This window comes from Gymnogyps californianus, chromosome 7 (genome assembly GCF_018139145.2).
Source record: "Gymnogyps californianus isolate 813 chromosome 7, ASM1813914v2, whole genome shotgun sequence".
Classification (NCBI taxonomy): Eukaryota; Metazoa; Chordata; class Aves; order Accipitriformes; family Cathartidae; genus Gymnogyps; species Gymnogyps californianus.
This window is the reverse complement of record NC_059477.1, coordinates 15,091,313-15,118,393: the sequence shown is the minus strand read 5'-3', so window position 1 is coordinate 15,118,393 and position 27,081 is coordinate 15,091,313. Positions and strand designations below refer to the sequence as shown.

The 27,081-nt window shown below is 49.2% G+C and overlaps 1 protein-coding gene across 6 annotated transcripts in view; it reads left to right on the top strand.

Moving 5' to 3' along the window:
- NRP2 (neuropilin 2) overlaps positions 1-27,081 on the top strand; it is a 90,808-nt gene that overhangs the window by 48,307 nt on the left and 15,420 nt on the right. For 3 of the 6 annotated variants that reach the window (XM_050899893.1, XM_050899890.1, XM_050899895.1), the window contains exons 10-15: positions 331-475; positions 4,236-4,352; positions 6,877-7,023; positions 16,885-17,147; positions 19,044-19,140; positions 21,580-21,600. In XM_050899893.1, the coding sequence (XP_050755850.1) occupies positions 331-475; positions 4,236-4,352; positions 6,877-7,023; positions 16,885-17,147; positions 19,044-19,140; positions 21,580-21,600 (790 nt within the window). Of the gene's footprint in view, positions 1-330; positions 476-4,235; positions 4,353-6,876; positions 7,024-16,884; positions 17,148-19,043; positions 19,141-21,579; positions 21,622-27,081 lie in introns of all 6 variants that reach the window. The other 3 variants (XM_050899892.1, XM_050899889.1, XM_050899894.1) reach the window with 1 other exon arrangement.

The window sequence follows — 27,081 nt, the reverse complement described above, 5'->3', positions numbered from 1 at the left end:
ATATGTGAAGTTAGTGGATATTCCCCAGGCTTCCCCTGCGTGGCTTGGATCAGAATCTGACCCCTGGATATTAAGCAGAGGCCAAGAGAGATTGTGCAATTTTCTTAGAAACGGCCTGTCTGGTCCTCTTGAAACTGAGGAGGAACAGCCCAATTTCTGCTCAGCTGGACTCGATGGCCCAGAGTCGGACAGTTAAACTGTTTCAAACTGTGGCTGCGCCCTGCCAGACCCAAATTATCAAGTCTGGTGGAGAGCATGTGGGATGCACACATCACTTGCCTTCTCTCTCTCTCTCTCTCTCTCTCTCTCTCTCTCTCTCTCTCTCTGTAGCTTTTTGAAGGCAACATCCACTATGATATCCCTGAAGTCCGGAGGTTTGACCCTGTTCCTGCCCAGTACGTCCGAGTGCACCCAGAGAGGTGGTCCCCAGCAGGAATAGGAATGCGCCTGGAGGTGCTGGGCTGCGACTGGACAGGTAGGAGCCCCTGCGCCTCTGCCCACTGGCTCCGTCGGGGTCACAGCAGGCACTAAACCAGCAAGATGCAAGTGTAAGGTTATTTCTCTCCCTGCTGTCGCACCTCAGGGCCATGCCGTGGCGGGGAGACTGCAGCCGTGAAGGCAGGACCTGCAGTGTGGCCTGACCCCATCTTTTTACTTCCACCTGAAAAAGAACTGGCCTTGATGCAGGATGTAGCAGCAATGTTTGGACCCCAGTCCAAGCTTTCACACAGAGCCCCATGCGGGATTTGTCCCCAACTCCCTTGTCCTTCCTTTCAGATCTTTTATCTGGATGTTGTGCAGGCTTTTCTAGTCTCTGTGTTAGAAAACATTTGGGCTTTTTAATCCAAATGGATAAGACAGAAAGTAGCAAGAGAAGCAGAGGTGCAGAAGAGGGGTGCAGTGACTAGTACAGGTATCTCGAACTGCCACAATATGGCTTTGCTGTAAAGACAACTGTCCCTCTCTCATTGAACCCCATGTGGAAATCCTTTTGCAGACAAGGTTGGGGATTTAACTCTGCAACATCTCTACAACATCCCTAAGACCAGGGAAGTTTGTTCACTTTTGCCCACCTGTTTTTCACAAGTGGTATGCCTTGCAGCCACCATTGTTTTTAATACAGAGGTGAAAACTGTCTAACTCACTGGGATCAGTAGAGGTCGTGCCCCTGACCCTCTGAGGCTCAATGGTGATTGATTGCTCGATAGTTTCATCCTCAAAAGCCAAAAATGCATCCAACAGCTCATTGGGTCTGATGCTAGCTTTTCAGTGCCAGGGGCTAGTTGTCCTGTTTTTTAATCTATTTTATTTTTTAATAATCTGCTTAAATCTGAATCTGGTGTCCAGATGTCAGTGATAAAGAGGTATGATTTCCATTTTATAAACACATCTGTAGAAGGCATTTTCTTGTAAGAATTCCCATTCTAGGAAGCTTAAAAGACACAGAGCTTTTTTCCACCCTTTTGTGGAGTCTTTACTACCCTTTCCTCCTGTGATGTGCTGTGAGATGCATTCCAAACACTTAACAGCAAATCACACAACACACGTACACACAATTAATAATGATCATTTGTCACCTTTGAAGTCAATAGCAAATCTCCTCCTGGACTGGGAATCCATTGTAAATGATCTAAACTTTAAATCAAGATTAGATCTTAATTTAAATCTTACAACATCTTTGGGATGTTTTAGGAGAAGCAGGCGCCGTGGCTTTCATGCAGGCAGCAGGAGCTGAGGCTCTGTGCAGAAGTGGTCGGGCAGCTCCCACATTGCTGCTTCCTGCAGCTCCTGGGAGTCTCCAGCTGCCAGATCTCTGCAGACCATTGCTGGCTGGTGCATCACAGCGCTGCATCACTGCCGCAAAGGGAGGCAGTCGCACAAGACCTCCGACCATGTACATGTCAGCCCCTCCATTGCACTCCTCCAAATTAGAGAATAAGAGGGGTTTGGCATTCTCAACTTCTTGTGCTATTTTTGGTCCAAATTTTCTTTTACAGCTATGTCCACACTCAGTTTCAGTATCAGCAGCAACAGCCCATGTTTTTTCCAGGCAGGGTGCTTTATGGTCATTTCCCTGTGTGGCTGTCTAATCATTTGCACATTGTAATGTTTAAAACTCAACTGCCAAGTCATAAATATTCGTAGCTTTATTGATCTACAGGCATTCAGCTTTGTAATCAGAGCAGGGCTTGTAATCTTGTGGATTCACCATGTTATAAAAAGCATTTATCTCCCTGATGCAACCTGGGGAGCAAAGATAGCCCATGGCATTATCTGCATGCTAAATCCAGGCTGGCTACATGCAGCAGTCCTTGACAGTGCCAAGATACAGCCCTCCTTTGCTGGGAGGACCCAGGCATGTTACAGAACCAGCTGTGAAAACCCAGGCAATTGCACTTGCTTGGGAACAAGATTAAGAGATGGATTAAAACAAGCTGATTGAAAATATTTTCAGGTGAAGGCCTAAGCCCATATGTACCCTGCCCAGCTGTTTCTATTTCTTATCAGCAACGAGCATCTTAATTACTGAGTCAAACAGGTAACTTAACAGCAACTGGGCTCACAAACTAGTTGGCTAGTAACTCAAAAATTGGGAAGCAGGCAGTCAGCAATTGGCTTCTTTCAAAGACCTGCCAAAATTTTTCCTCTGAAGAGAGGAGATTGATGAATGTTCACTTGCAGCTGCTTTTCTCTCCTTTGAAGTTCCAAACATCTGGTTTCAATTGCTCAGTGACTTTGCATTTTGATCAGCAGTTACCACCAGTTGCACAGACACTCGCAGAAAGCAAGCAAGAGAGAGAGAAAGCGAGCGAGCAAGCAAGACCTCTCTTTTTCACTTTCCATTTCACACATCACGTTGTCCTCCCTGCTATTTTCATTATCTCTTGTAACCATCATGTTGTGGCTCTACCATGGTAACTGATTTTTCAAGATATATTTCTGCAGCTTGTCCAGGGCAATGCAACACTGTTGATTTACATCCGCTCAGCATCTGTGTCCCGTATGGGACTTGGCTTTCAAGGTCCTTCCACATTGTCACATTTCAGCTATAAATCTCAATATACAAGAACAACAACCTAAAAAAATGTACCACCTCTAAATAACTTGCAGCTTTTGATATGTTGCCTTCACCTGCTGCTTTTTTTTTTCCTTTTCTTTTTTATGACATTTTTCTGTGCCTGGCTGCTTGCAATTTGCTTCTTGGTTGCGTTTGGAGTTTTATGGGGTTGTAACAAATTTGAACTTACAAATTAAAAGACTTTGAGGTTATTTGGTATTTTATCCTGAACAAAAGACAGCCACTGGGAAAAAAAAAAGTAAAAAACCCTAAGACTTTATGTGCAACATGTTTAATAACAGGAAAATAAAAGGGCAGAAAGGAGCCTATGGAAAATATTCAATGTATTTAGCCATTTCCTCCTGTTTCTGGCTTTATTAAATGATATCCTGAAGGGTGCTGACAAAGAAACAGAATCACACATAACTGAGCAAAGCAGCCTCTTTTTAAAAGTGGAAAGAATCAAGCCTGCTGTACTCCAGTTAACACACCCATAAAAGGAGAGACTGCTGGAACCTAATGTTGTTTACTGTTGATCTTAATATCCTTCCCTTTCTTGCTTAAATTTCCCCTGACACCTGCTTGGAGGTTGTTTCACACGGGCCATGTTGGAGAGAGGGAAATTGGACAGAGACCCTTTGAAAGCATAGTCAGGAGCCTGGAGTGTGAAACCAGATGCTTTCTGCAGCAAGCCAGAGCGCACTAGGGGATCCTCTGGGTCCGTTTGCGGTTACGTCATTTGTGGGTTTGAGTGACTTGTTTTATAAATTGGCACAATTGGTGGGAATGTTGTGCGTGTTTTTTTAACGTGTCATATGCCTTTATGAAAGAAAAAGACGTTCTGCCTGTGATCTCTCTTATCCAGTAATGACAGCTAAGCGGATTGCCAACACCAGTGTAGGTTAAAAAATTAGGAGAAAAAGTAGCATGTATGTCTAGAGGAGAGCCTTGTCCAACGGGAACTCTAAATCAAAGGAACTCCCATATGGAAACAGCCAGTTCAGTTGAAGTTCAAACCATGCTGACATTTGTAGCACGTGGAAATTTCATGGTATTCTTGTTCTCTCTCTTCCTGCCATTATAAGAACATGAGAAAAAGATTTTTTGCTTTGTTTCCTCCTACATGGGCTTTTTGTACTGTCTATTGCAAATAGCATCTCTACTCCATTTTTTTCAGATGTAAAGCCCACTGCAGAGACACTGGTGCCTACTTTGAAGAGCGAAGAGACCACCACCCCATACCCAACTGATGAAGAGGCAACCGACTGTGGTGATAGCTGTGGAGAAGAGGAGGGTATGTATCAGAGCAGCACATCTTTATCTCAATAAATGATGGGTTAAGAGCTAAGCAAATACCCTTATCTTCCCATTAGCTCCTATACATGGGGCTGATTCCTGGAAAGCTTAGAGTAATATTATTAGTGATAGGCCAAGATAAAAAAACCAAAACAAACAAAACCTGCCAAAATCTGATAAGTTCTATCAAGGAAGGATGCAAGAGCAAGCGATAGCAGCTAATTCAGTCCCTAGGGTACGAGACTTGAAGAGCTGCTCTCCCAGCTTCCTTACGTGACCTGAAGAAACTCACTTAGAGCCACCTTCGTTCCAGATCCCCTTGGCTGCGTGTCGTAAATTCAGAAGGTGATTCAGGGGAGAGATTCAGACTACCTGGTATGCAGGGCTCCTTTTACAGAAGTCACAACTGTGGGAGTAAATCACGACATGTAGAGAAGGCTGATGTCCTGAACATCTGTCTGTTAAGGATCATCTTCCCTAATATCAGCTGCTTAAAATTTAGGAGGACAATCTGGGCTCCTTGTGCAGGCAGCAGAGAGAGGAGAACACTCACTCCAGGCAGGAGTTCGTCCTCCCAGTCTTAGATGGCTGTCAGATGTACAGGGAATGATTTGGTATCTGTGGCGCTTGCCTGCCTCTTCTGACTATAGAAGAGGCTGAATGTTATTTTAGACTAACATGGCGGAGGGACTAATCTTCTCTGCCTCAGATCCCTACCTGTAAAAGCAGATGCCGTATTCTTCTGCTCCTTGCAAAGGGAATGTGAGCATCTAAAGCTTTGAAATGTCCAGATTAAGGGGAGAGGGCTTGGCAGAGCTGTGCAGGGTTAGTTGTACAGTGCAGCATGTTGGAGATGCACGCCCCTGGCCATGACAGCAGAGCCTGGGCCCCAGCACTGGGGCTGGGGCATTTACACAGGGACTTCAACAAGAAATCTCACGAGGAAAAGCTATCCTTTGAGATAGCTCCTAAGACTTCTGTCACTTCAGCTTCCAGTCCCAGAGAAAAAATTAATGGGTTTTAAAATAAATAAATTTTAAAAAGAACATTAATTGGCTTTTTCACACCTCCCATCGGGATTCTGCCATAGTTCAGTTCTGGAAACGCAAGTTGCAGAAGTAGCTCAAAGGGCCTGCTTCTCATTGCTTTGCCTCAGTGATAAGCCTGTGCAACCCTGCTACCGTTGAGGCACTTGGGAAACTGCCGAGAAGAAATTTAGGCCAGTAATAGTCTCTGCAACAGCATGATTCCTGGGTGCAGTCTAGGGCAAGAGAGTGAGTGGAGTATGCCGTGGAGCGTGGAACCAGCCTCCCCATCAGCTTCCCTCAGATTTAGCAACAATTTTCATTCTCAGACTGCATAAACAATGAGTGTGTTTCTCTGGACAATCAGATTTATGACAGCCAAACAGAAACAATGCTGCTCTCCAGGGTATGAGATTAGATTGGAATAAAAGGATCCATGATCTGCATTGTTTTATTTCAGAGTGGGAGCATGTAAAGAAAGCCCTCTGCCCCTCACAGCAAAGTTCCCCTGATGCCTATCGCTTGAGTCACTCACCTCCTTCTGGCTATCGCTCACTTAGTGGGCACTGTGATTTAAAACTTCCTCTTTGCTCAGGAAAAACCCAGCCTATAATTGGGCTCTGACGTGCACGTCCACTGAGTGCTTGGGACGGTCTCAGACCATTTCTGCAGCCTCCATGCCTTTTGGCTGCCTCCCCAACCAAAGGAGCCAGCAGCTGCCTTGCTGCTACATGCAGCCCCTGGCATGTGCCCTCCTGCTCACCGACCTGTCTCTGCAGGAAGGCTTTATAGAGCTTTTAAAGCTGTTGACACAGGGGAATTAGCTCTGCTCCTGATTCACAGATGAAAAGTTAAATGACTCGCCCAAAGACCATGTGGTGAGTCCATAGTGGAGCTAGAAATAAAGTCTGGCTCCTTTCACTCAGAATCCAAAAGCTTGAGCTCATGGTGGCCCCACGTTTCCCCTGGTAGCATTTCCATGAGAAGGTAAGAAGTGGTGAGTGACAGCTCTCCACATTGACAGACAGCTCCCGTCTGGTGCAAGTGGCTAGATCTGTCACTCAGGAGCTGGGTTTCTGGAGCACTTGAGATTCTCCTTTTGGAGCCAGAGCAGGAACTGATGAGCGCAGGGCACTCAGGAAGCGCTCTTCCCTGACATTTAAGAAGGCATTTAATATTTGACCGCTCTAGGGGATGAAGAGAAGGTGCTGATTAGAGTCTGGAAGCATTTGGTACTTGCTTTTATATTTGCTTAGTTTGGTGGATTAGCCGCAGGACGTGGTGTGAGCATTTTGATGATGCAGAACTTAAGGCTGATCCCTGGAGCTGACAAAATGCGAGATAGGTTAAAGGCATCAGTGTGAGTGAGATTTCATGCTTTCTTCAGTATTTACAGCTTGCCAGCTATTTTAGTTTTGGGTTGTTTTTTAATAGCAACCCTTCATAGGTAGGTCATTTTTTAATCCAACTTTATTTTGCTTTATTTCTTTTTATAAGATTTCCCTGCAACCTTCAACTGCAACTTTGATCTCCCTGAAGACCTCTGTGGTTGGTCACATGACGTGGCAACGGGTTATACATGGTCTTTTCAGCCTACAAGCACCTGGATTGGCAACTCGGAACCAAGTCCTGAGACTGTGCCTGGTAAGATGGTTAATACCATACCAAAGCAGGGAAGAGGGAGCTGATGAGGCTTTCTCCGTGTGAACAGTATGACTGGTTCTTGCACAGCTATCAAGAGTTGTGAAGGCTGTGCAGAGCTGAACGTTTTCTTTTGTGGAAGCTTTCAGATGCTTTGCTGTATGGTTCATGACTTATTTATAGGACTGTGACCGCTGGCACTGAATTACACTAACTATCCTCTTGAGATAGCCTTGAATCAGACACTGGGCTTGGAATCCCTTGTGACCGCGAAGGTTAGCCCAGGCTTTGTTCCACATCCTGATCCACATGTCCTCTGTAGGACCCAATGCTTTTCCCCAGAATGCATTTCCTCTTTTGTTAGAGATGCATTTCTTCCTCCCATATGTTGCTCAGATTGCCTATAGTCTTCAGCTGTTCTGCACTCTGGGCTTGCATAGCTGGATTTCAGCCTCCTCCAAGTGAAGGATGAGCTAAGCCCTAAGAATGCTGAAATATGCCAGCTTCTTGCTGTTTGACTTTTGCTCTTTTTCTCTTCTGTGCTTTGGAAGCAGAAGATTTGCATGAGCGTGGCAGAGCCTAATTTACGGAGGACCTCACTGAGATGTGCTGGCATGGGTTGGAAGGGAGCCTGCCTCTGGCAGTGTGGTTGATAGATCAAGTCCTTCAGCTTCACATCTTGGAACTCGCCCCGGGACTAGTGCCCTTTCCTTACCCTCATTGACTTTGTGGCATGGGTGGCATGAAGAACATTTGCCAGTTTCCTTACAACAGTAGACTGCATCACCATAGCATCACTTCTCTTCACTGTCAGTCATTGCTTATGAAACTCAAGGCTCTCCCAGGGAGAGACGGCTGATCTCACCTGTCTTCAGCTCTGCCCTGATGCCCAGTGACTCCAGTGTCTGCATGCCATGCGCCCAGGGAGCCATGCATGCTGTGGGCTCCTCCCCGCCCACCCCCCAGTAAGGTTGAGTCTTGAGATGCAAACATTCAGGCGAACCTGTTAGCCACCTGGCAGAGGGGCTGGCCAGATTGGCAGTGCCGCCAGCCAGTTGGAAAGCCGTGCAGCCAACACCTGGTAGGCAGTGCTAAAGAGGAAAATATGTATTCCAGAAACATATGGGAAGAGGAGAATCTGCTACATCTCCACACACAAATCACCCCCACACAAATGCACACATCATTTCTCTCTTCAGCTCCTGAGGTGCTCGGCATTTTTCTAAGAGACACGGTAATGCTGTAAGTGCAGCCTATATGGACATCTGACAAATTCTTTGGTGTGACATAGGGTCACAGTGTCTGCTATGGAGAAAAACATTTTCATATTTCAAGTGTTTATCTCTTCAGCATTTGAGTGCTTTAGAAGATTAATATCTGGAGCTCAGTGGAGCCTCAGGCAACAGGAGAGAACACTTACAGCCAGCCCGAGACTTAATAACCCTCCCCATCTCATTCGCTGTAATAATGTTTAATTAATATAAGCCTCCTGCAAGTAGGATAAAAATTACTTATTTTTATAACTCAGACTCAATTTTTCATTTCATTTCCTCTCCCCCGAGTCTCCCTACAATTAGTTGGCCATATTTTCTTAGAAGACTCTGTTGTATGTGTGCACATGTGTGTGTGCGCGTGCACAGCCCGGGAGAGGCTGGTGCTGCCTCAGACAGCTCAGCACGCAGTTCTGGTTTTTACCCTTCTTCTACCCTTTCTTCTCTTTCTTAGTTAGTTATGAATTGCAAAACCTCATTGCTGCAGCCGGGGGAATGTTTTCCTACTGAGTTCAGTGATCTGGATTTGTGCCAGCGTGGAGAGCTCTCCCTTACGGTGCTGTGCTGAGCCAGGCACCGAAGCACCGATGAGGTGCGGGCACGTGCTCAGGCCCTGCCCGGCAAGTCACGGGCTGTACAGGCAGAGGAAGACGAGGAGGTAGCAGCTCCAGGGGGCTGAAGTGACTTGCCCGTGGTGGTGGAGGAAGTCAGCAGAAGACACCAGGCACAGACTGAGGGATGGTTGTTGGCGCTGCCATGGGATCAGCCTCCTGGCTGGGTTGGGCAGGGATGCGCCCTCCCGGCGGCCATGCCGCTGCCTTGCCCACGCAGCGCAGGGTTGCGGAGGGGCCGGCATGCAAAGGCATTGCTGCTGTGCCTCACTTTGGTCCTGCTCTTAGAAATTAAGAAGACATGACACAAAAGGAAACAACTATTTGCTTTTTTCCTCCCCGCACAGCTTTTAAAAGCAACTCAAGAAACATGAAAAAGAGGCGATGCCGGCCCCTCGGCGGGGACAGAATCGAAGCATTGTTTGGTTCACACTCCCCCGTTCTTCCCCTGCCTTTCCCTCACGCTCCCTCCAGCACTTTGTTTCTACTTAGAAAATTCATCCTCAGACTCCAGGGAGCAAGGAATGAAAAGCCCTTGTTCGGGGTGGTCTTTTCTTGTGAATTCCCCACCCTGGGGTGAGCAGTTGGGTGAAGGAGAGCAGCTGTGCTTGGTTTAGGGGCAGGGCAAAAGCTAACGGGAACTCAAAGCCGCTGGAGCTCAATTTACTCTGATTTAAAGGTGCTGGCCCAGGCTAGAGGCTGTGGCTGCTCCACGGTAGCAAGGAAATGTGCTGTGCCTTTAAGACCCATGTGGGATGTGTTTCTATTTCTTCTGAAAATGGCAAAACAAAAATTAAAATTAAAAGGGAAAAAAAAATAATGAAAGGAGGAGCCCTGGCTCAGTCTGCATGAGAGAGAGGGGGAAGGAAATGACCATGGTAAAATATCCTCTGTGAGGCACTTGATTAGAAAAGTCTGCTGAGAGACAGGCCTGAATTCCTCAGATATCTCCCAATTTCATTTTATGCGCTGCATGCAATTCCTCCTCATCTTTGGCGCGGAGAACTTCTCAAGACTGACAAGACACCCACTGCTCTCATTCCACTATTTTTATTTCCAAGATACTCTTTCAGGCAGCTCTGCGTTTCTTTTTTTAGCCCTGTGTTCCTTGGGCTCTTCGCACCATGGATTAGCTCCACGTCTTCTCCTGCAGGCTCCCATTACATGTCTGGGGACCTCATAGGTGAAAGTGGACCCAAAGTGCCCAACTCAGCAGAAATCCAGCATGGTTCCAGCTGTTACCCTGCCCTTTGAAAGCCTAGAAAATACTGTTGCTCCCTTTTCCATGCCCCCACAAGGGATTGCCAGGATTTTTCCCTCTATGGATTTTCAGATGCTTCCCATCTGTAGAAAGAGTCCCCTTAGCTGCACCTAGCAAGCTTCAGGAGCAACAAGTTCAGGTTTCAATGAGGTTTCATCCCCCTTCCTGCTGCACGCAACAGCAATGTGCCATTGGTGTCAAGATAGAGGTCTTAAGACCTGAAAATAAATCTGGGTTGGTAAGTCAGGCACCTCAACTCTTCGCCGTCTTTGAATTTCACTGGGGTCTTGATCCTGAAGGGTGTAAAGATCCTGGGTCGTATCCTTAGCTGGTAGGTGCAGTTGCATTGCTCTCAGTGATGCTACGCTAATAAGCCAGCACTGAAAAGCTGGAATCAATGTGTTTTGCCCATTTATTTTCGCCTCCCCTTTTCTTGCAGTCATTAAGTAAATACCTTGTGGTCCTAGAAGAGCACAGTGGGGTCTGCATCTCTAGCATGTGCTGCTTTTCATTTGGGTGAGCACGGTGTCGGGGTCAGAGCCCTGGCAGCACTGTGAACCCCGTGTTGTTCGGATGTTGGCAGCTGTACATGCGTGCAGAAAAGGAAGCGATTTTAACCTTGCAGCTCTCCAGACCACATAGCTCTTGGGCTGGGCTGCAAAGACCCACCGAGAGCTTCTCTTGTGGGCCATGGCCTCGCTGGCTTTGAGGGTCAGGAATGCTGCTCATTCAGGTTGCAGGCACTGCAGGGAAAGGTTTATTTGTTTCAAAGCGTTTCCAGCAGAGGAATGTTTGTGGTGCTCTGAAGTTTTGTAAGAGCTTATTTTTTAAGAAAAACAAATGTTGGGCTGTTTTTAAGCTGATGGTGACCCTTTACCATTCCTGTGTTTTTCCCATGGGATCTTTAAAAGGGAAGGTTTCATATTTTTCCTGCAATCCATGAGAACTTCTGCCTGAAGGCCGTGATCCTACTCTGTCCAAACCAGCAGAAAGGTTTTCATGGTGTTAATGGAGCAGGGCTGGACTGAACTGGGTCTGCATTTACTCTCATGAGATTTACTCTCAGGGCTTGTGCCTTGGGGACACATTTTGACCTCTGGGGTCAATCCTGTCCCCTTTGATGTAGGAGGGAGTTTTGCATGTGGGGTGGTGTGAAAGTCAAGCACTTCTGTGCAATGAGTGAGCAGCTGCACGCTGTGGGAAGGAGACCACATACCTGGCTCTGTCTTTCTCTGCTCCCCCCATGTGTGGTGCAGATTGCCCCTCAGCAAAGCTGTACGCAGCTCTCCTGACCCTCGTTTGCACAATGACAGCAAACCCTAAAAAGTCATTTGTGCCTTGGCTACCCGCAGCATGGTGGAGGTGGGATGCCCCGGCACGCAGATCATGGGAGGTTTGCTGAGCATTGGCTGGGCTGTGTGAGTGCCATGGCTGTGGGCGAGGGCCAGCCTGTGGCCATCCTCGTGCCCGTACTGTCTTTCATGAGAGAAGGGGCATGGGCACAGTCTGTCCCTGCATTGCCAGAAAAGCTCCCACTTGCTTGGGCTGGGCCAGAGGCAGAGGAGAAGAAACCATTCTTCTGAGGCTCACCCGTTTCTTCGCTGCTCGCCTGAGTCCTTAGTCACTTTTTGGACCCAAACACCAGTGACACACACTGCCTATAAAACCGGGCTGGAATGCTCTCTGGAAAACAAGACACTGTCTCTCAAATCTTAGCATGTGCATCTCTCCATCGCTTCACAGCAGTGACTTAGCAGACTGTGAGTCACAGAGCCCAATTCAGGAAAGTGTGCGTGCACACGAGCAAGCTGCAATGTGCAGCCTGTGCGGTGGAAGCACCGGCTCAGTTAATGCCTTTAATTGTGCATGCACAAATGCCGGGCGCGGGTGGGTCTGCGCACACCCTTTCATGTAGGGGCATGCAGGGTGCCTGCCAGGCTGGCGGTGGATGCGGCGCAGTGGCAAGCAGCTCACTTAGCATAAACGTCAGGTTCTAATTGGCGTTTGGTTTGTCAGGGACACTGTGCCCTCCCTGTGCTCCCGGGGGAGGCAGTAGGACTCACAATTGCGCCACGCTGTTGAGGACGTGAGGCTTAATTAAGAGAGAGGATGTAATGGCCTGTCCATTAGAAAGGCTCCAGAGAGCAGGCGGAGGGCTTGGTTCTGGGCAGGTGTGGGGTTTTATGCCTTTTCATGGACTGATTTAGAGACTGAAATGGCAAGGACTTGGCAGGCTAATTAACACATAATCAAAATTGAGGGGATTTTCCAGCAGACGCAGTGATCTAGTTAATATAAATATTAGTTTTACGGAGGACTGATTTCCCTTCATAAATGAAAGTCTGTCATTGAGGAGAGGCCTGTCACTGAAATTATGGTGGCAGCCTTTTGAGGTGAATTTGCATGATTTGCCAAAAAAACTAAAAATATAATAACTATCCAATTTCAATCTGCATATTCATGCAGCTGCCATCCCCCTGCTACCAGAGCACTCTGCAGTCATGAGGGAATCTGCTCTGATCCAGTTCCTGGGAAAGGCAAGGGCTGATGCAACCTCCAGCTCACATGCCCCAGAAGAATGGCAGGATGAGGCCCCGCTAGGATGTCCCCTTCGCCCTGACATAGCATGGTTGGGGTGGCATTTGGGACTGTGCAGGCAGCAGGCAGGGCCTGGAGCAGAGATGTCACCTATGGGATTTGGCAGACAAGAGGTGGCTGACGGTGGGCTGCGGCACTGCCACTAAAACACACCGTGAAACGAGCTCTGCAATGAAGAAGAGTGCGGTGACCTTTGGAGGGACATAAGTGAAGGCAATTCAGCGTGGGTCCTCCATAGGAGCAGCAGCTGTAACTCAATGATATCCAGCAAGGGGGAAATGCAGAGGGAATCTGAAATCTCAGTAATTGTTTGTGTACATCCTGCCCGACATGTTTTGCTGGAAAACCTCCAGATGTGCTGCTGAGACCAATGAGGGAAGGTGCTTTTCTTGGGAGAGGGGGTGAGACATGCAGGACCCAAGCACAGGCAGGCTGACCTTGCAGAGGGGGCAGCTGCTGTGGCTCGTGCTTGCAGCCTGACCCAAACCGCGAGGCTTCATCCCCTGCTGCCCCTAATGTCCTCTCAGATGGCTTGCTAGCAGGAGGGGATGGGCGCGCCAAGAGGAAACTGCGTTGGCCAGATGGTTTGTTTGCAGGGCCCGGCTGGTGATTTATCCGGGACTCACTGCCGTGCACATACAAGCAACTCTGCCATTGTCTGGCTGGGGATGGTTGTGTGTTCATGCTCCTCTGGCACCCCTACATCCAGATGATCCCATAAATCTTCCACGAGATTTATGCCGTAGCATCGGTTGCAAAAACAGTGGTAGGTTAAAATGCCTGAGCAGGTTTGTCCTGCCTTTTTTGAGCTGGTGCTTTGAACTACCAGTGCGAGTTCGGTGAGGGATGTAGCTGCCGTGTTAGCTGGAATAGAGGCTGCAAAGCAAAGTTCTGGGAAAGAGATTAAAATGCATTTCTGATCCTGGAAGAATTGATCAGCTCATTGTTGCAAGGCTCCCTTCAAGTGTTTTAGCAGGGGAAATCAGCCTTTCAGGTGCTTTATGTGCCAAAGGCTTCCATTTACTGTATCAAACAGAGCGACTACTGGAACCACCGGGCTCCCACATGCTGTTCCAACAATTAGCTCCACAGTGCCCATGTTCAGTCAGTCTCAGCACATTCGCGGGGCTTTTCAGAAGGTCCAACTAGCCGTTAGAGTGATCCAGCCATTTCATCTTCACATGACACAGAAAGTCATGTCTGCTTGCGCTCGGCGCTCTGCTCCAGAAACTGGTACCAGGAGTGGGAGCGTGTGGTGCCCAAACCCACTGCTACTTGCAGGGGAGCAGCTGGGTTCATCACCCGAAGACTGAGCCTCCCCACAGCCCTTGGGACTGCCAGTAGGTCCCGGAGAGCTTTGTGGGTCCCAGCAAGTGCTGGGCAGGGAGCACGGGAGATGCAGGGCTTGGGAGGGCTCCCATGGCTCTGAAAGAGCCTGTGTGGTTGAGGGGGGCATTGATTTTGGCTGCAGTTTAGGAGTTTCTTTGATTTCACAGCCTGATAGGAATGGGAACAAACAGGAGCTTGGTGTCATCCCCTGGCAGGAGGGATGTGACTCAGAGGCACGCAGGCTCTTTTGCTGAAGCGGCGGAGGCAGCGACGCTGGGTACCACTGGATCCCAGTGAGGGGTGCGGATCGTGGGGGGTGTCCAGCTGCACAATTAACATAGTCCCCTGTGGTCAGCTGTGGGCTTTGGGTGGATCCAAGGATGGCTCGCATCCCTGCACTCTATCAGGCTGCCTAGATACTGGCACCAAAGGTCGGTCCTGAACTTTGAGGATCTGGGTTTGATCAATCTTGAGCCTGGCTGGTGCTTTTATTAAAGATTTGCCTGTGAGACCATTTCAGCTGTGAGATAATTGTATGATGGCAGTCTGATTTGCTCTTCCACCTTGTTTGTTGTTGCTGCTTTTTTCTTGTTGTTGTTGCTTTTTTCTTTGAAGAGGCTTGTAGTGAATTACAAAAAGAGGATTTTAATTCAGGAGACCTTGATGACTTATTATGCCTTATCGCTTCTTAGGCATGGAGTACAGCTTGTTCTTTTTTTTTTTCTTCCTCCACTTGTTTATCTCCCACATCTCCTCCTCCACCACTACCACTCCAAGGTAAATCACAAGAACACTCCTCCATTAGAGAACGGCATGGTACTTTTTCAAGTGATTCACTCAAGCAGGAGTGGGCAAACATGCTTTCATCTTTTTTTCTGCTACTGTTTGTTGGCATAAAGCGCCAAGTGGCCCAAGTACATTTCATAGGTGCTGGAAAATATTGCTGGAAAATGTTGCTCTTTCTTTATGTGGCTGGTCAGGGACAGATTTGTCCTTCATGCAGCAAAATCAGTGAAAGTTCGTATGGAGTGGATACGCTTTTGAAATATTTTGATCATACATCCCAGGAGTAGAGTGATGGCAAATCTTTCTGCTGTCTTGTCCTAAATTTATTTTAGAAAGCTGTGTAGCTCACGGTGGTTGGTTTCAGTCCAGCTCTCTGGCAGTGACAAACTTGTGGCAGGGCCAGTGGCTGTGCAACCACTGATACATCTCCCTTGGGCTGGGATGTCACGGGATTGCTGAGCGGCAGCGAGGTCAGCTGCTGTTTTCTTGCAGGGACCTGTCTTTTCATGCTTGGGAACTGGGCTCTAAGTTCAGGTCTCTCTGGTTGAAGTTTTGGAGGTGTTTTGGGTGCACTTTGCAAGCATTCTCAGTGCAGACGCTGCTCTTCTGCCATTGCTGTGGGCACTGACGCTGCAGAGGGAGCAGGGCAAGCAGGAGGCAAGCTGCTGCTCAGAGCTTTGCCCGTCAAGCGCAGCAGGCTAAGATGTGGGGAAAGGAAGCAACGGACCCTTTGGTGTGGTCCTGGGGCAGAGGTAACCCCCCTGGGCTGCAGGAGTGCTCGCACGTGCTGGCCTGAAGCACCAGTGGCACTTGCCCACTGTGTAGCAAGAGCAAGCATGTTCATCCCTCTGTTGAGTAAAACGCAAAATACAGCCATATCTGTCATTGGCCTGTCTGTGTCACCTTGTACTGGAGGCACTGCAGTCAGAGCAACCCAAGGGACTCTGTCCTGCCATTGGTCATGATGGGGGGGCAGCTAAGGATCAGATCAGCTACATGCTTGGCTTTCAGTCTGTGCTAAGGAACTTCAGGCATCTAAGCCGCAAATGGGAAACTCCTTGAGGAGGCTTCTCATCACAGAGGGCTGGAAACCACTGATTCCAGACCAAATCAGGTGTGCCCAGGGATTTGTATCCATGGGCTTTTGCTGCTATTGGTATTCAGCTCAAGTATCTCCAATTCCAGTCTCAGCCTTGAACTTCTCCTGTGATATTAAACATACCAAATCTCCTCCCTGAGGATTGACAAAAAGCATGGCACAATTTAAGTGTAATATTAAAGCAAGTGAATCCCTAGCTGTATGTATTTCATGTTTACATGAACCTTTCATGTACCTTCATGTTTGCAACTATCTGGTTGTCACCTGTGCATACTTCGCTCTCTGGGACCACGTCCTTCCTCTGTGCTGTACTTCAGGGGCTGTTTTTCTGCATTACAGAAAAACTGAGAGCCAGGCTTTTGTTTTGTCATGCGTATCCTCAGAACAAAATTGTCAGCTAGATCCTGATTGTGGAGTATTTACTGCTGGGGATGAAAAGAGGCGGGATGAACACAGCTTGAGATCCCCATCCCAAGATGAGTTTTCAGCACCAGCGGTTAGAAAAACTCACCTCAGGCTTGTTCACTGAGCAAGCTCCCAGCAGAATAAACACACACCCCCCGCCAATGTCATTATCATGGCATCGCTTCTTCTAACAATAACTGCTCTTTAACTTCTCCTAATTATGTCAATCTTCAACTTACCACTTCCTGGTTTTGCTGTCGGTCTCCTACCAGACAGTGGTGGCTGGTGAGGTAAATGTGCTCCTCAATGCCCTGCCCAGGCTGCACAGGGCGCAGCAGTGGCACAGCTTGCTGCACACACAGAGGGTGCCAGTGCAAGACCCCACTCCTGCAGGCATGGGTGTGAGAGCTTGCCCAGCACTGCCAAAGCCACCTGGCAGGAGGTGAGACACTTGTTGCAAGCGGCCACAGAAAATAATATAGTGGTGTTTTCCTCTTTGAACAGATGGCAAGAATTACCTGCAGCTGCAGAGCAGCGGAAGGAGGGAAGGCCAGCGAGCCCGGCTCATCAGCCCTGCCATCTATCTGCCCCAGAGTGCTGTCTGCATGGTCTTCCAGTACCAGGTGTGGGGCAGCAACGGGGTGATGCTGCGGGTCTGGCGGGAAGCCAGCCAGGAGCACAAGGCACTGTGGGTCATCACGGAGGACCAAGGGGAGGAGTGGAGGGAAGGCCGCATCATCTTGCCGAGCTATGATATGGAGTACCGGGTAAGATGCTCAGGGAAGGTGTGCTGGACCAAGCAGGCATCTCCAGCATCTTTATTTCAGTGTTTCAGAGCCAGGGCCCATTCATCATTAGGGAATGTGGCTGTTTTCATTGTGTTTCTCGAGTTACCATAGTAACTAAATGACACTGTTTGTTATTCAGAGAGTGCCTGTCTTCTGCACAGACTTGGGCCTTTGTTCAGCCTGTTGCCTTTTATATTCTTCAAATCTCCCACTTTGCAAATGTTTTCCCTTCTTTTTTTTTTTTTCATTTTGTTTTGTGCACTTTTCCCCCTGGCAGGCATGCAACTCCAGGGAGCAAACCCAAACCCTGCAGCCAGGAGAAGTGGGAAGCTGGGAGGGGGCACAGCCAGCTCCTAAGGGTAGGCAGCAACCAGCCCTTCTCTAGCCTCGGCTGCAAGTGCTGATGTGGGAGAAGGAAGAGGGAATGCGGATTCGTTTGCGAATCCACTTCTTGAATACCTTAGACAAGATCAGAGGGCTGGGTGCAGCACTGTGGGATCAAGGCCCTGTCCCACTGTCAGGAGATCAGTGGAAGAGAAGGGATGAGCTGGAGGGAGTGGTGCTGCTCGCCGCAGCCGCCTAAGCCCCTCTGGCATGGCCGTGCCAGCACCCCACGGAGAGCCTGCTGCTTCCAGGAGTGCCTTTGGCGAGGTTAGCCCTTCCGGGCAGCGTACCGTTTGCCAGGGAGCCAGGGCTACTGTTGTCACTTGTTAATGAGCATCAGCACAGCATCCAGCACCCTCCAAAGCAGAAGGAGACATGTACTTGCAGGCTTGAGGCAGCACTTCGATGACCACCCCAGCAGGAAGCCTTGCTCCAGCCAGCTCCCAGCCCCAACCCTGGCCCAGGGAGCTGCTGCTCTCAGGCCACTGACCCCTCCAGACTGCTGCCTCCCACATGGATTGATGGCCTGAGCTTGGGACCAACAGCTCTGACACTCTGTTCCCTGTGCAGTCAGATGCCCAGCCCTTCAGGGAGGTGTCCTTGCAGGCAGGCATGGGTCTGGGCTGCCCAGGCACCCCAGATGAAAGGGGGCACCTAAAATGGGGAGAGGAGGTTTGTGAAATACATAGCCCTAGGAAATTATTTGGACCCTCGAGAGTAGGCAGGGAGATATAAAGCAAAAGCTTTGCACTGGAGCTGCGTGACTAGTTTGCATGTGTGTGTTTGGCATTTTAATAAAATACCAGTAAATGCAATATGCCTAGAGATAAGACTGATGGGCACTGGCTGACTACTTTGTGCGTTAAACGTGAATATACCAGCGTTAGCTAAATAATGGCATCATTATGTAAATAATGCAAGTCTCTCCACTCAGCAGTTCTTAGAGCTAACGACTATTTATTTTTGTAAATATATTTTGCCTGTGATTAAGTAGGAATAAATTGACCCTTCTCCTCTACCATTTCAATACTTCTTATGTAATGTTGATGGGAACAGCACTTTACAGTTAATGTAGCTGTGCATTTTGTGTCCTTCCCTTCCTTTTTCTGATCATAGCCCAGTTAATACCATGGGCCAAATCTGCTGTTGCTGTAAGTCAGTGTTATGCCATTTGCATCATTTGTGCAAGGGCCAGGGGTTGGCCTGCGATGTGGCACATTGATTCACTGAGTCTTTATTCCATGCGAGAGGCGTTTAATTGAACAAATTGCAAGCCGAGTGCTGCCAGGGCAGGTAACGATCTCTCTGCTGAACCCGTCCCTGCAGAGCAGCTTTCCCCGCGGAAGGGGTGGCAGAGGCAGGGCAAGGAAGCAGGACTAGTCTCAGGTCATCCGCAGGTGTGCAGGGAAAGCCAGGAGCAGATTTCCTGCCCTTGCAGCCACTCTCTGCCTCCCAGCTTAGCATTGACATTTCTGTCCCAATTTCTCACAGATTGTGTTTGAGGGATTTATACGCAACGGCCACGCAGGAGAGCTCGCCCTCGATGACATCCGGCTAGGCACCGACATCCCGCTGGAAAACTGCATGGGTACGTGCCACGTCTGGCTGCAGGGGCCAGGGATGGCGGGGGGCACAGCTGGGGATGGAGAGCCTTCGTTCACAGGCTGCCAGCGGGCTACTTCTCCCCTGCTTGAGTTACCGGGAGTTTCTGGATGTCAGCTAGGACTTTCCTTGCCCATGAAAGAAATGAAAGGGACTCAGTCTCTGGGGGACGGGGGCTCTGGCTGCATTGTGAGAGGCAGGAAGCACAAGTCTGCCGTGCAAAGCTGAAAGAGCAGCTGAGGGTTGCCGAGGACTATTCTATGTGATAAGGACATACACCAAATTTAAAAGGAAAGTGCTGGACAAAAGAAACCAGCTGTCAGTCAGTATTACACGCTTAGAGGGGCCAATCGCTTCAAAAGGAGTCTTCTCTAATAAGAAATGAAATAGCAGAGGGGGTTTACAGCAATGTTAACAGAATAACAAAAGAAATTTTTGTCCTAGAATTCACCGTTCCCCAAACCAGGCCAAAAGCCAGGTGGATTCATTCAATGTGAAAGACAGAGAGGACTTTAAAAAAAAAAGAGTGAAAAAAGTGTATTTTAACAGTTTGCTGGTGGAGCCGTTGCCCTGCCCTGTGCCTCTAGCTGGCATATCCATGCATGCACTCTGATAGCTCTGGTCACCATCTAGCTTGGATGTGGATTTAGAGCCATCCCAGTTGAGCATGGGACCAGCAGTATTCAATTAGTGGAATCTGCGCTGAGAGCTGCCCACAGTAGCGAGGCCCTGCTCTTCTGCGTGACCTGGGGGAGGCATGTTTCACTGTTAAACACCCGCAAAGTGTCCAACCCATCCTGAATTCAGTGGAAAAAGTCAGGTGGAGCAGAGCCTCTCTCCCCTTTGGACTTTGAAAGGCCCCATTCAGTGAAGCTGCTCTCCTCTCCCCCACCAAGGGAGGGGAGGATCCTGGACACTCTCTTTCAAGGGGTGTATCTCAGGGGAGGAGGCAAGGGACAAGTTGTGCTTGTGAAGCGCTGGTTGCGTCGCTTGCCGCCCTACGCAGGCAGGTGATGGTGAAGATGGTGCAGGAACCAGCATTAATAATAGAACAGAGGACCAGGACTGCCCCAGAGATGCTCTTGAGCGCCATCGGTCCCAGTTTCTTTGATGGTTTGAACTCTGCTGGTCTCCCATCTACCAAAGGAGCTAATACTCCGTATGTCAAATTCCCTGTATTTAAGGCTTGACAGTGGTGTTTTAATCCCTTGCCTTCTATGGCATTAAAGAGAAGCAAGACTGATGATTAACACTAATAGCATTTCCTATCTAACTTCTGAGCTCAGCAATTCACCTAGCTCCAGTGTTACTGCATCTTGGGCTTCATGAACCTAAAACTTAATATTTCAAAACAAAAGCATTAATAAATTATAAAGTTTCAAGCATTGCCAGCCCTAAAAATAACACCAAACTGCTACACAAAATTATTTGTCCCATTCTAGGAAGTTGAATGGGAATCTTAAAACCGATAAGGGGAGTTTGTTTCAGATCATTTCTAACAAAGGGCTCCCACTGCAAACTTTAACATAACTCATGGGTCATTTCCGATGTCACCAAAATAATAATGAAACGCTAGTGATACAGTGCTGCTCTCTCTCTGTCGGAGCCATGAGAATAGCTGACTCCAGCACAGGCTACTGTTTTTTCAAATGTAATCCTGGGAAGTAATCTGATTCCTTTTTAGCGTGAAAGAACGCTAATAAGTCACAATAATTTTTTCCTTTGACAAACGTGTCATTCGCATTCTGAACTTGAGTGATGATTTCATAGCACTCAGTAGAGCCAGAGTCTGCTTCTGTGACTCACAGGCATAATGCAGAAGTAATCTAAAAATAATCAGAAGTCTATTACTTCTGTGAGAAAGTAATCAGTAATAAGTACTGATTATTGCTTTTCAGATCCAGTAATTTGTAATAGATTACTTCTTCAAAGTATCTTGAAAGAAGAAAAAAATCACTTGCCTTTGTTTCTTGTCACTGTGAGATGGAGAGGAGCATGGCATCGATGCCCAGAAGTAATACAGTTCCCGTGGGAATAACGATGCCAGAGTTGAGCCAGAAACCAAACTGCTCTTGGAAATTTTAGGGGGTTTCAGGGTTTCATCACTGGGCCAGGTGGGGCTTTGTCTTTGGATGACTCAGGCCAGCCAGCTGAATCCAAATGACCCTCAACCTTGGACATATTTTTCTCTGAAGTCTGTGTCTGAGTCAAAGCTTATTGCGTCTGGTCGGTCCCCAGCTGAGACAGGGTTTCTCCACGTCCTGGTGAGGCTGGCTAGCACCCCATGCTGTTCCCAGTGAGTGGCTTCTGTGGGGCACAGCTGCACGCCTGCTCCGCTTGGCTGCTGCAGATCACAGAGACATGAACTGTGGCCTTGTGTGTAATAGTCCCCTCTCTAATACTAGTTTTGTTTTTTCCTTTGCAGAACCCATCACAGCTTTCCCAGGTGAGAACTTCTACTTTCCAGGTAAAACAGCACTTCTCTCGGTGGTTTCTTTCTGCTGGCATGGGCTTTTACATCGAAGGAAAGTGATGTGCGTGCTTGTACAAACAGCAAATGTTCTGAGCAGTGAAATGGCAAGTGTATGCTAAGGCTCCCCCGCCACAGCAGCAGGAGGTAGCACCCTCTGACTCCTGCTAGGTGACAGGGAGCAGGCAAACAGACAAGTCCCACTGTCTTGGGACTGAATAGCATTAGGAAACCTGCCATCACGAGATACCCAGCCTCCTGAAGAGCAGCTGAGCCCAAAACGGGAAGGCTGAGGAGTAAAGGGTAGTTATCAACGGACTTAAACAACAAACCAGTAGGCAATTAAAAGTGAAATGAGGTGGCAATGACTTACGTTAGTGTGGGCGAACGTTGTTCCCTAGTTTATAGATGCTCGGGCAGTGGTAGTGTTCGAGCTGCTGGCGAAGGAGGGTGGGGCTGGTCTGCTTGGAAGGGGAAGGGAGTTGGGAGGTAGAAGTGGGAGAGCAAACTGCCATGAGGAGCTCTGAAGGTGAGTCAATGAAAGGAAAACAAGGTGAAATGGTGCATTTAATAGCTTAATACTAGCCTGGAGGATAGAAACCAGCATTTCTCTGATCAAACCTACAGAGTAAGAGAAAAGGTGAGGAACTCAGAAAAATTGCCTCGCTCTTTGAGCAGTCAGTGGGGATGCTGTTTGTCTTGCTCTGGGGTGGGAAAAGCTATCTGCTTTTGCGGGGAAGATCAGTTTAGTCTGTTTGAGATTTTTTCCCCATGTTTTGATTTTGGATTTTGTTTTGCTGCCTGCCTCTTCAGGAATGTGTCTGGGGGTTGTGTTGTGATGAAGAGCAAACTTGGGGCTCCCCTTAACTTTGAAAGTTGTTTTGTCAGTTCAATCAACGTGCCCTTTGCTTTCACTTGGACGTGATGTCCATACTCTTCGCCTCCCCTACTCTGCTGGTGGGCTGTAAGATATGGCTGGGCTCTACCCTAGAAGCAGCTGCATTTCTGTGTGGGGCAAAGCTGTCCCTGGTGGGTACGTGCATTGGGAGCAGTGGCAGTAAAGGAAAAGTAGACACCGAGACTGAAGTCACGTCCGCGACTCCATCCCTGGGGTGTGACGCAGGCTGTGGAGCATTACCAACGGGAGAGACAGGCGCAGGGCGTAACACTGTATTTTACAGTCATACTGTAGCAACTAGGAGTTTGGGTTTGCTTGTTTGTAGGCTGCTTATTTATCTGCTACTTGGGCTTGTGGTGTTACTGAAAAGCTGCTGCAATATTCTCAGCTGACAGTTAAAGACTCACGACCCTTCCTTACTTACACCATTGCTTTATGTTCTCCTGGACCTGGTCTGGTACCTATTTTGCGGACACCATCCTTGTCTTTTGGGGCTTGTAACATGCATGTCATCTTCAGTTGGAACCTCCCTCTGAGTCCTCACACTGACTCTGTCCCAAAGTCCTGCTAGCTCATGTTGTTTCTTTTCCTCTTCACCCCATGCCCTGCTGCCTGTATGCCTCCATTTCCCCATCGTATTGCCCAGGACACACTGGCTGGGTAGGGACACCATTTGCTATGCCCAGCACAGTGAGGTCCCTGAGCACCACAGGCAGATGCTGTTGCAGGCACACCTCCCCTTCACGCAGGAGTTCGCCACCTTGTGCCAGTGGGCTCCTGCCCATTGCTAGCACTGGTCACAACGGGAGCAATTGCAGCAAAAGGTTTCCCTGGCTGACGGGCAAGAACAGATGGGACAGAGGGATGGAATGATCGGGGAAGAGCAAAATGCAGAGGGGAAAGATGAAGAAGTGAAGATGAAGATTGGAGACCACAAGATAGTAATTAAAATGAGGGAAAGACAGGGATGCCGAACAGGAGAGGCTAAAAGGAGGGGAAGAAGTCCCTGGCTGGAGAAAAAAAGGGAGCTGGAGAGGAAAGACTGTGCAGGAAGTATTGAGGTGTTCTGTAGCCCCCACTCCTGCAATTACATGATGAGCTGAAAAAGTCAGATGCCATTAAAAATAATAGCAAATCCTTCCTCTCCTGGCTTGGGAGCAAAGCTGAAAATATGCACCTTCCAGGCTCCAGGATCACAAGGCAAATAAGAAGAAGAGAATTGTGTAGGTGGAATATCTTTCAGCTAGTGGGTCAGGATCTTACAAGACCAGTCAAGTGTGCTTAAACTGTGCTGCATTTGAGAGTTGATGCATCTCACCCTTAAAGAAAAGGTATAACAAGTGGCCGGAAGCAAGGAGTTAGACAAATACCAGGTTAAAAATAAGAGACATATTCCAAAGAGCATGGACACAAACTGCGGGGAGAATTTGCCTTTGGGACTGGTGGATTCTCCCACATTGGGTATCCTGAAATCAAGACAGGGATATCTTCCTGGAGAAATGACAGGTAGCAATTAAGGGGTTGAGGCTGACACTGGTTTTGTGGCATTCAGATTAGATGAGTGTAATACTCACTTTCATCTGTGCCATCTATGAACAGTCCAGCTGTGTTGCTTGTCCACAGCAGTTAATGTCAGTGATTTCGGAGAGGAATATAAGCTGTGACACAGCAGTAGCAGAGCAAGGCAGGCAGCCCTCTAGGAGGCTCTCTGGAAAGCATTTTCTCCTTTTTTTCACTGGATGACTTTTGCTTTTTCTTCTTTTGGGTTTTGATTTCTGCTGCACAGCTCTAAAACTGGTCCCTGTAGAGTCTTCCCTGTTAGGAAGAGGAGGGGGCTGTACCTGGTCAGGTTGGAGGTGTGAGTGCAGCAGCACACCCACATAAAATCATCCACCCTGTAGGGATTAAATCAGGTTTCCACTGAGCAGTGTCCCAAGCTGTGCATAAACACAACACCCACAAACTTGACAGCAACAGCGGGAGGCATTTCTTTATTAAGATGAGAGCCCTAGTGAATAAATGAGGAAGGGCAAGTGTGTGTGTGTGCGTGTGGCAGAAGGCAAAGGGGAGTGGAAAAATTATTAAGTTAAGAAGATGGATTTTTTTTCCATCTCTCTGAGCAGAGAACTTTTCCACTGATATAAGAGAAAACTTCCAGAAAGCGGCAGAGCCAGTAAAAACAGAGCAGATAACATCAGCGCTGTGTGCTGAATGGATGGGCAGCTATATTTAGTGGCTGACAGTGTAAGGAAGAACAATCATTAATGTTGGGAATTGGCTTCGTTAGGGCTTAGAGACAACTGAGTGTGATTCCTTAATGACTTCAGTTGCTAAATGAACTCTCCAGACTTCTGCTATCTCCTCAGCAGGGCCACGAGGTGCAGAAACAGGGGCCGAGGAGGGGCTCTGCACCACCCCTCACACTTGCAGCTCCGGCTGCTACGTGGGGACATCTGGAGTGGGTCAGAGCCAAGCAGAGGTTGTACTGAACCCGCAGCCACCTTGAGATCCCCCAGGGATCTTTCCCACAAGCAGGATCATCTGGGGCACGTCGTGCTGCCTCCCTCCATCCCCAGGCAGGCAGAGTGCAGAGGTGCTTGGGGAAGAGGCAAGGGGTGCAGCCTGGGCACCATGGCACGTGCTCCTCTATGGCCAGACCCACCCTTTGTACTCCCAGCCCTGCACCGGGCAACATACAGCCTTTGGGAGGCCACAGAAACCTTTCTCCCCTCTGTTTTTCAGAGGGGAGCACTGTTCCCCTGCAGGCTCGGGAGCCGTCGGCATCCCTGACACCTGCCCCCCTCTCCCCACCCCAGTTTCCACTGGCAGGGCCCGGTGCGTATCAGTGGTGTGAGAGGCTGTTTGCCTGTAAATCTCTCACTGGAGCAAGGCGCTATGTAAGCAGAGACTGTCACTGAGTGTAAACACGAGTGGCCTCTGCACAGCGAGCAGCCCCGTGATCTTCCCAGGGGTCAGCCCCACACCCCAGTGCTGTCAGGCTCAGGTGAGGTGTTGCTGATCCATCGGGGATGGCAGTGGGCCATGTATGGGTCTGGGGCGGCTCAGCCGGCTGGATCTGCGGTGGGAGACAGCGGCGGGTTACCAGTGAAGCTCAGGGCAGTGTTGAATATGCTCACCCCGCGGGGGGCTGGCGGTGGCCCCCATGGGGTGTTCCACACTGCCACCCCATGTGCAGCCGGGTGAGGGGCAGCAGCGGCTCAGGGAGGCGCAGGCATGTGCCACTTTCATTCCCCCACATCAGGGTGGCCGGTGGAGGTAGAGAAGGAGGTCGGAGGGCTGCCTGCTCCCTGCCTTTGCCACCCCCAACACACAGCCCAGCTTGTACCCCACTTCCCCAGGTGCCGTCAGGGGGCAGGAGGGACAGGGCCACCCCCATTCCTGGCGGCAAGGGGCAGCTGGGGTGAGATGGGGCGAGGGCAGCGTATCCGGCAGGTAGGCTTTTCCCGAGACATCCGAATTTCTTTCCTACAATGACAAATATGTGGGTGGTTCCCAGCCTCCTGCTCTGTAAAAGCTGGATTTGTTTTGCCTGTGTGGGTTTTTTTCTTGGTTTTGAGGGTTTTTTTGTTGTAGCTATGCATCTGGGTGCAGTGTTCATTCTTATTTTTACTCCCTGTGCCCAGATTTTGGGGGATGGGGAGGGGAGGAAAGCCTTATGACTGGTGGAGGAACCATCATTTTGCCTCATCTGCTGTGCCACCAGCAGCAGAACAGCCGTCGCCATCCCAAATTTGCCAGCCAGTGGCTCTGCTGGTAGGGCAGTGTTTGCAGGGGAGGGCAGAGGCCGTGCTGCGAGATGCCCTTGCTGCTAGCAAAGCCGGGTGCATCCTGCACTGTTTTGTTTTTTTCCCTTGGCATCCTCCGAGCCTGCTCAGGAAACCAAGCTGGGGTTTGGTTAGCTCAGAGCTCAACAAGACGCTGACACCAAACCGCAGGAGCCCCCAAAATTCTGCTTGCCAGCACCTAGCCAGGGGGCTGCCCCCTGGCAGCAGGCTGGGGGCAAGCGGAGAGGGCGAGCAGAATGGGGGGGGTCAATGTGTCCAGCAGCAGAGCGAACCCTTCAGAGAGTTTCCCCAGGGACTTCGGCCCCTTTGAAGTAGCCAGTAAATAAATGTGGTGCAAAAGTGCATCCCTCCCAAGTTATTTACAGTTTGCCCCCGCGAGCAGAGCTGGGGAGGTGGGAGCAGTATGTGCAGGAGGAATAGTGCAGAGCCGGTCTCGGCCGTGGGCGTGAGCACAGACACTGGCGCTCCTCACCTCGGTGCCTGCCGGAGGCGCGTGTGCGTGCATGCTTCTGCGGACTGGCAGTGAGGTCCTACGTCGTCTGACAACCAGATGTGCGCTGAGCTGTCCCGGCATGACCTGGGAAGGGAGAGCAGCGCCTTGCAGCCGTGCCCTGCAACACACTGCAGCTGCAAGAGTAGGAAGGGTTAACCATCGCTGGGCTGAGCCTGGGAGCTGCCTGCCCTTGAATTCAAGGGAAGCAGGTGCTTTTCCAGCCCCCCCCAGGTGTGTTTGCTTTATCAGCATGAATTCAT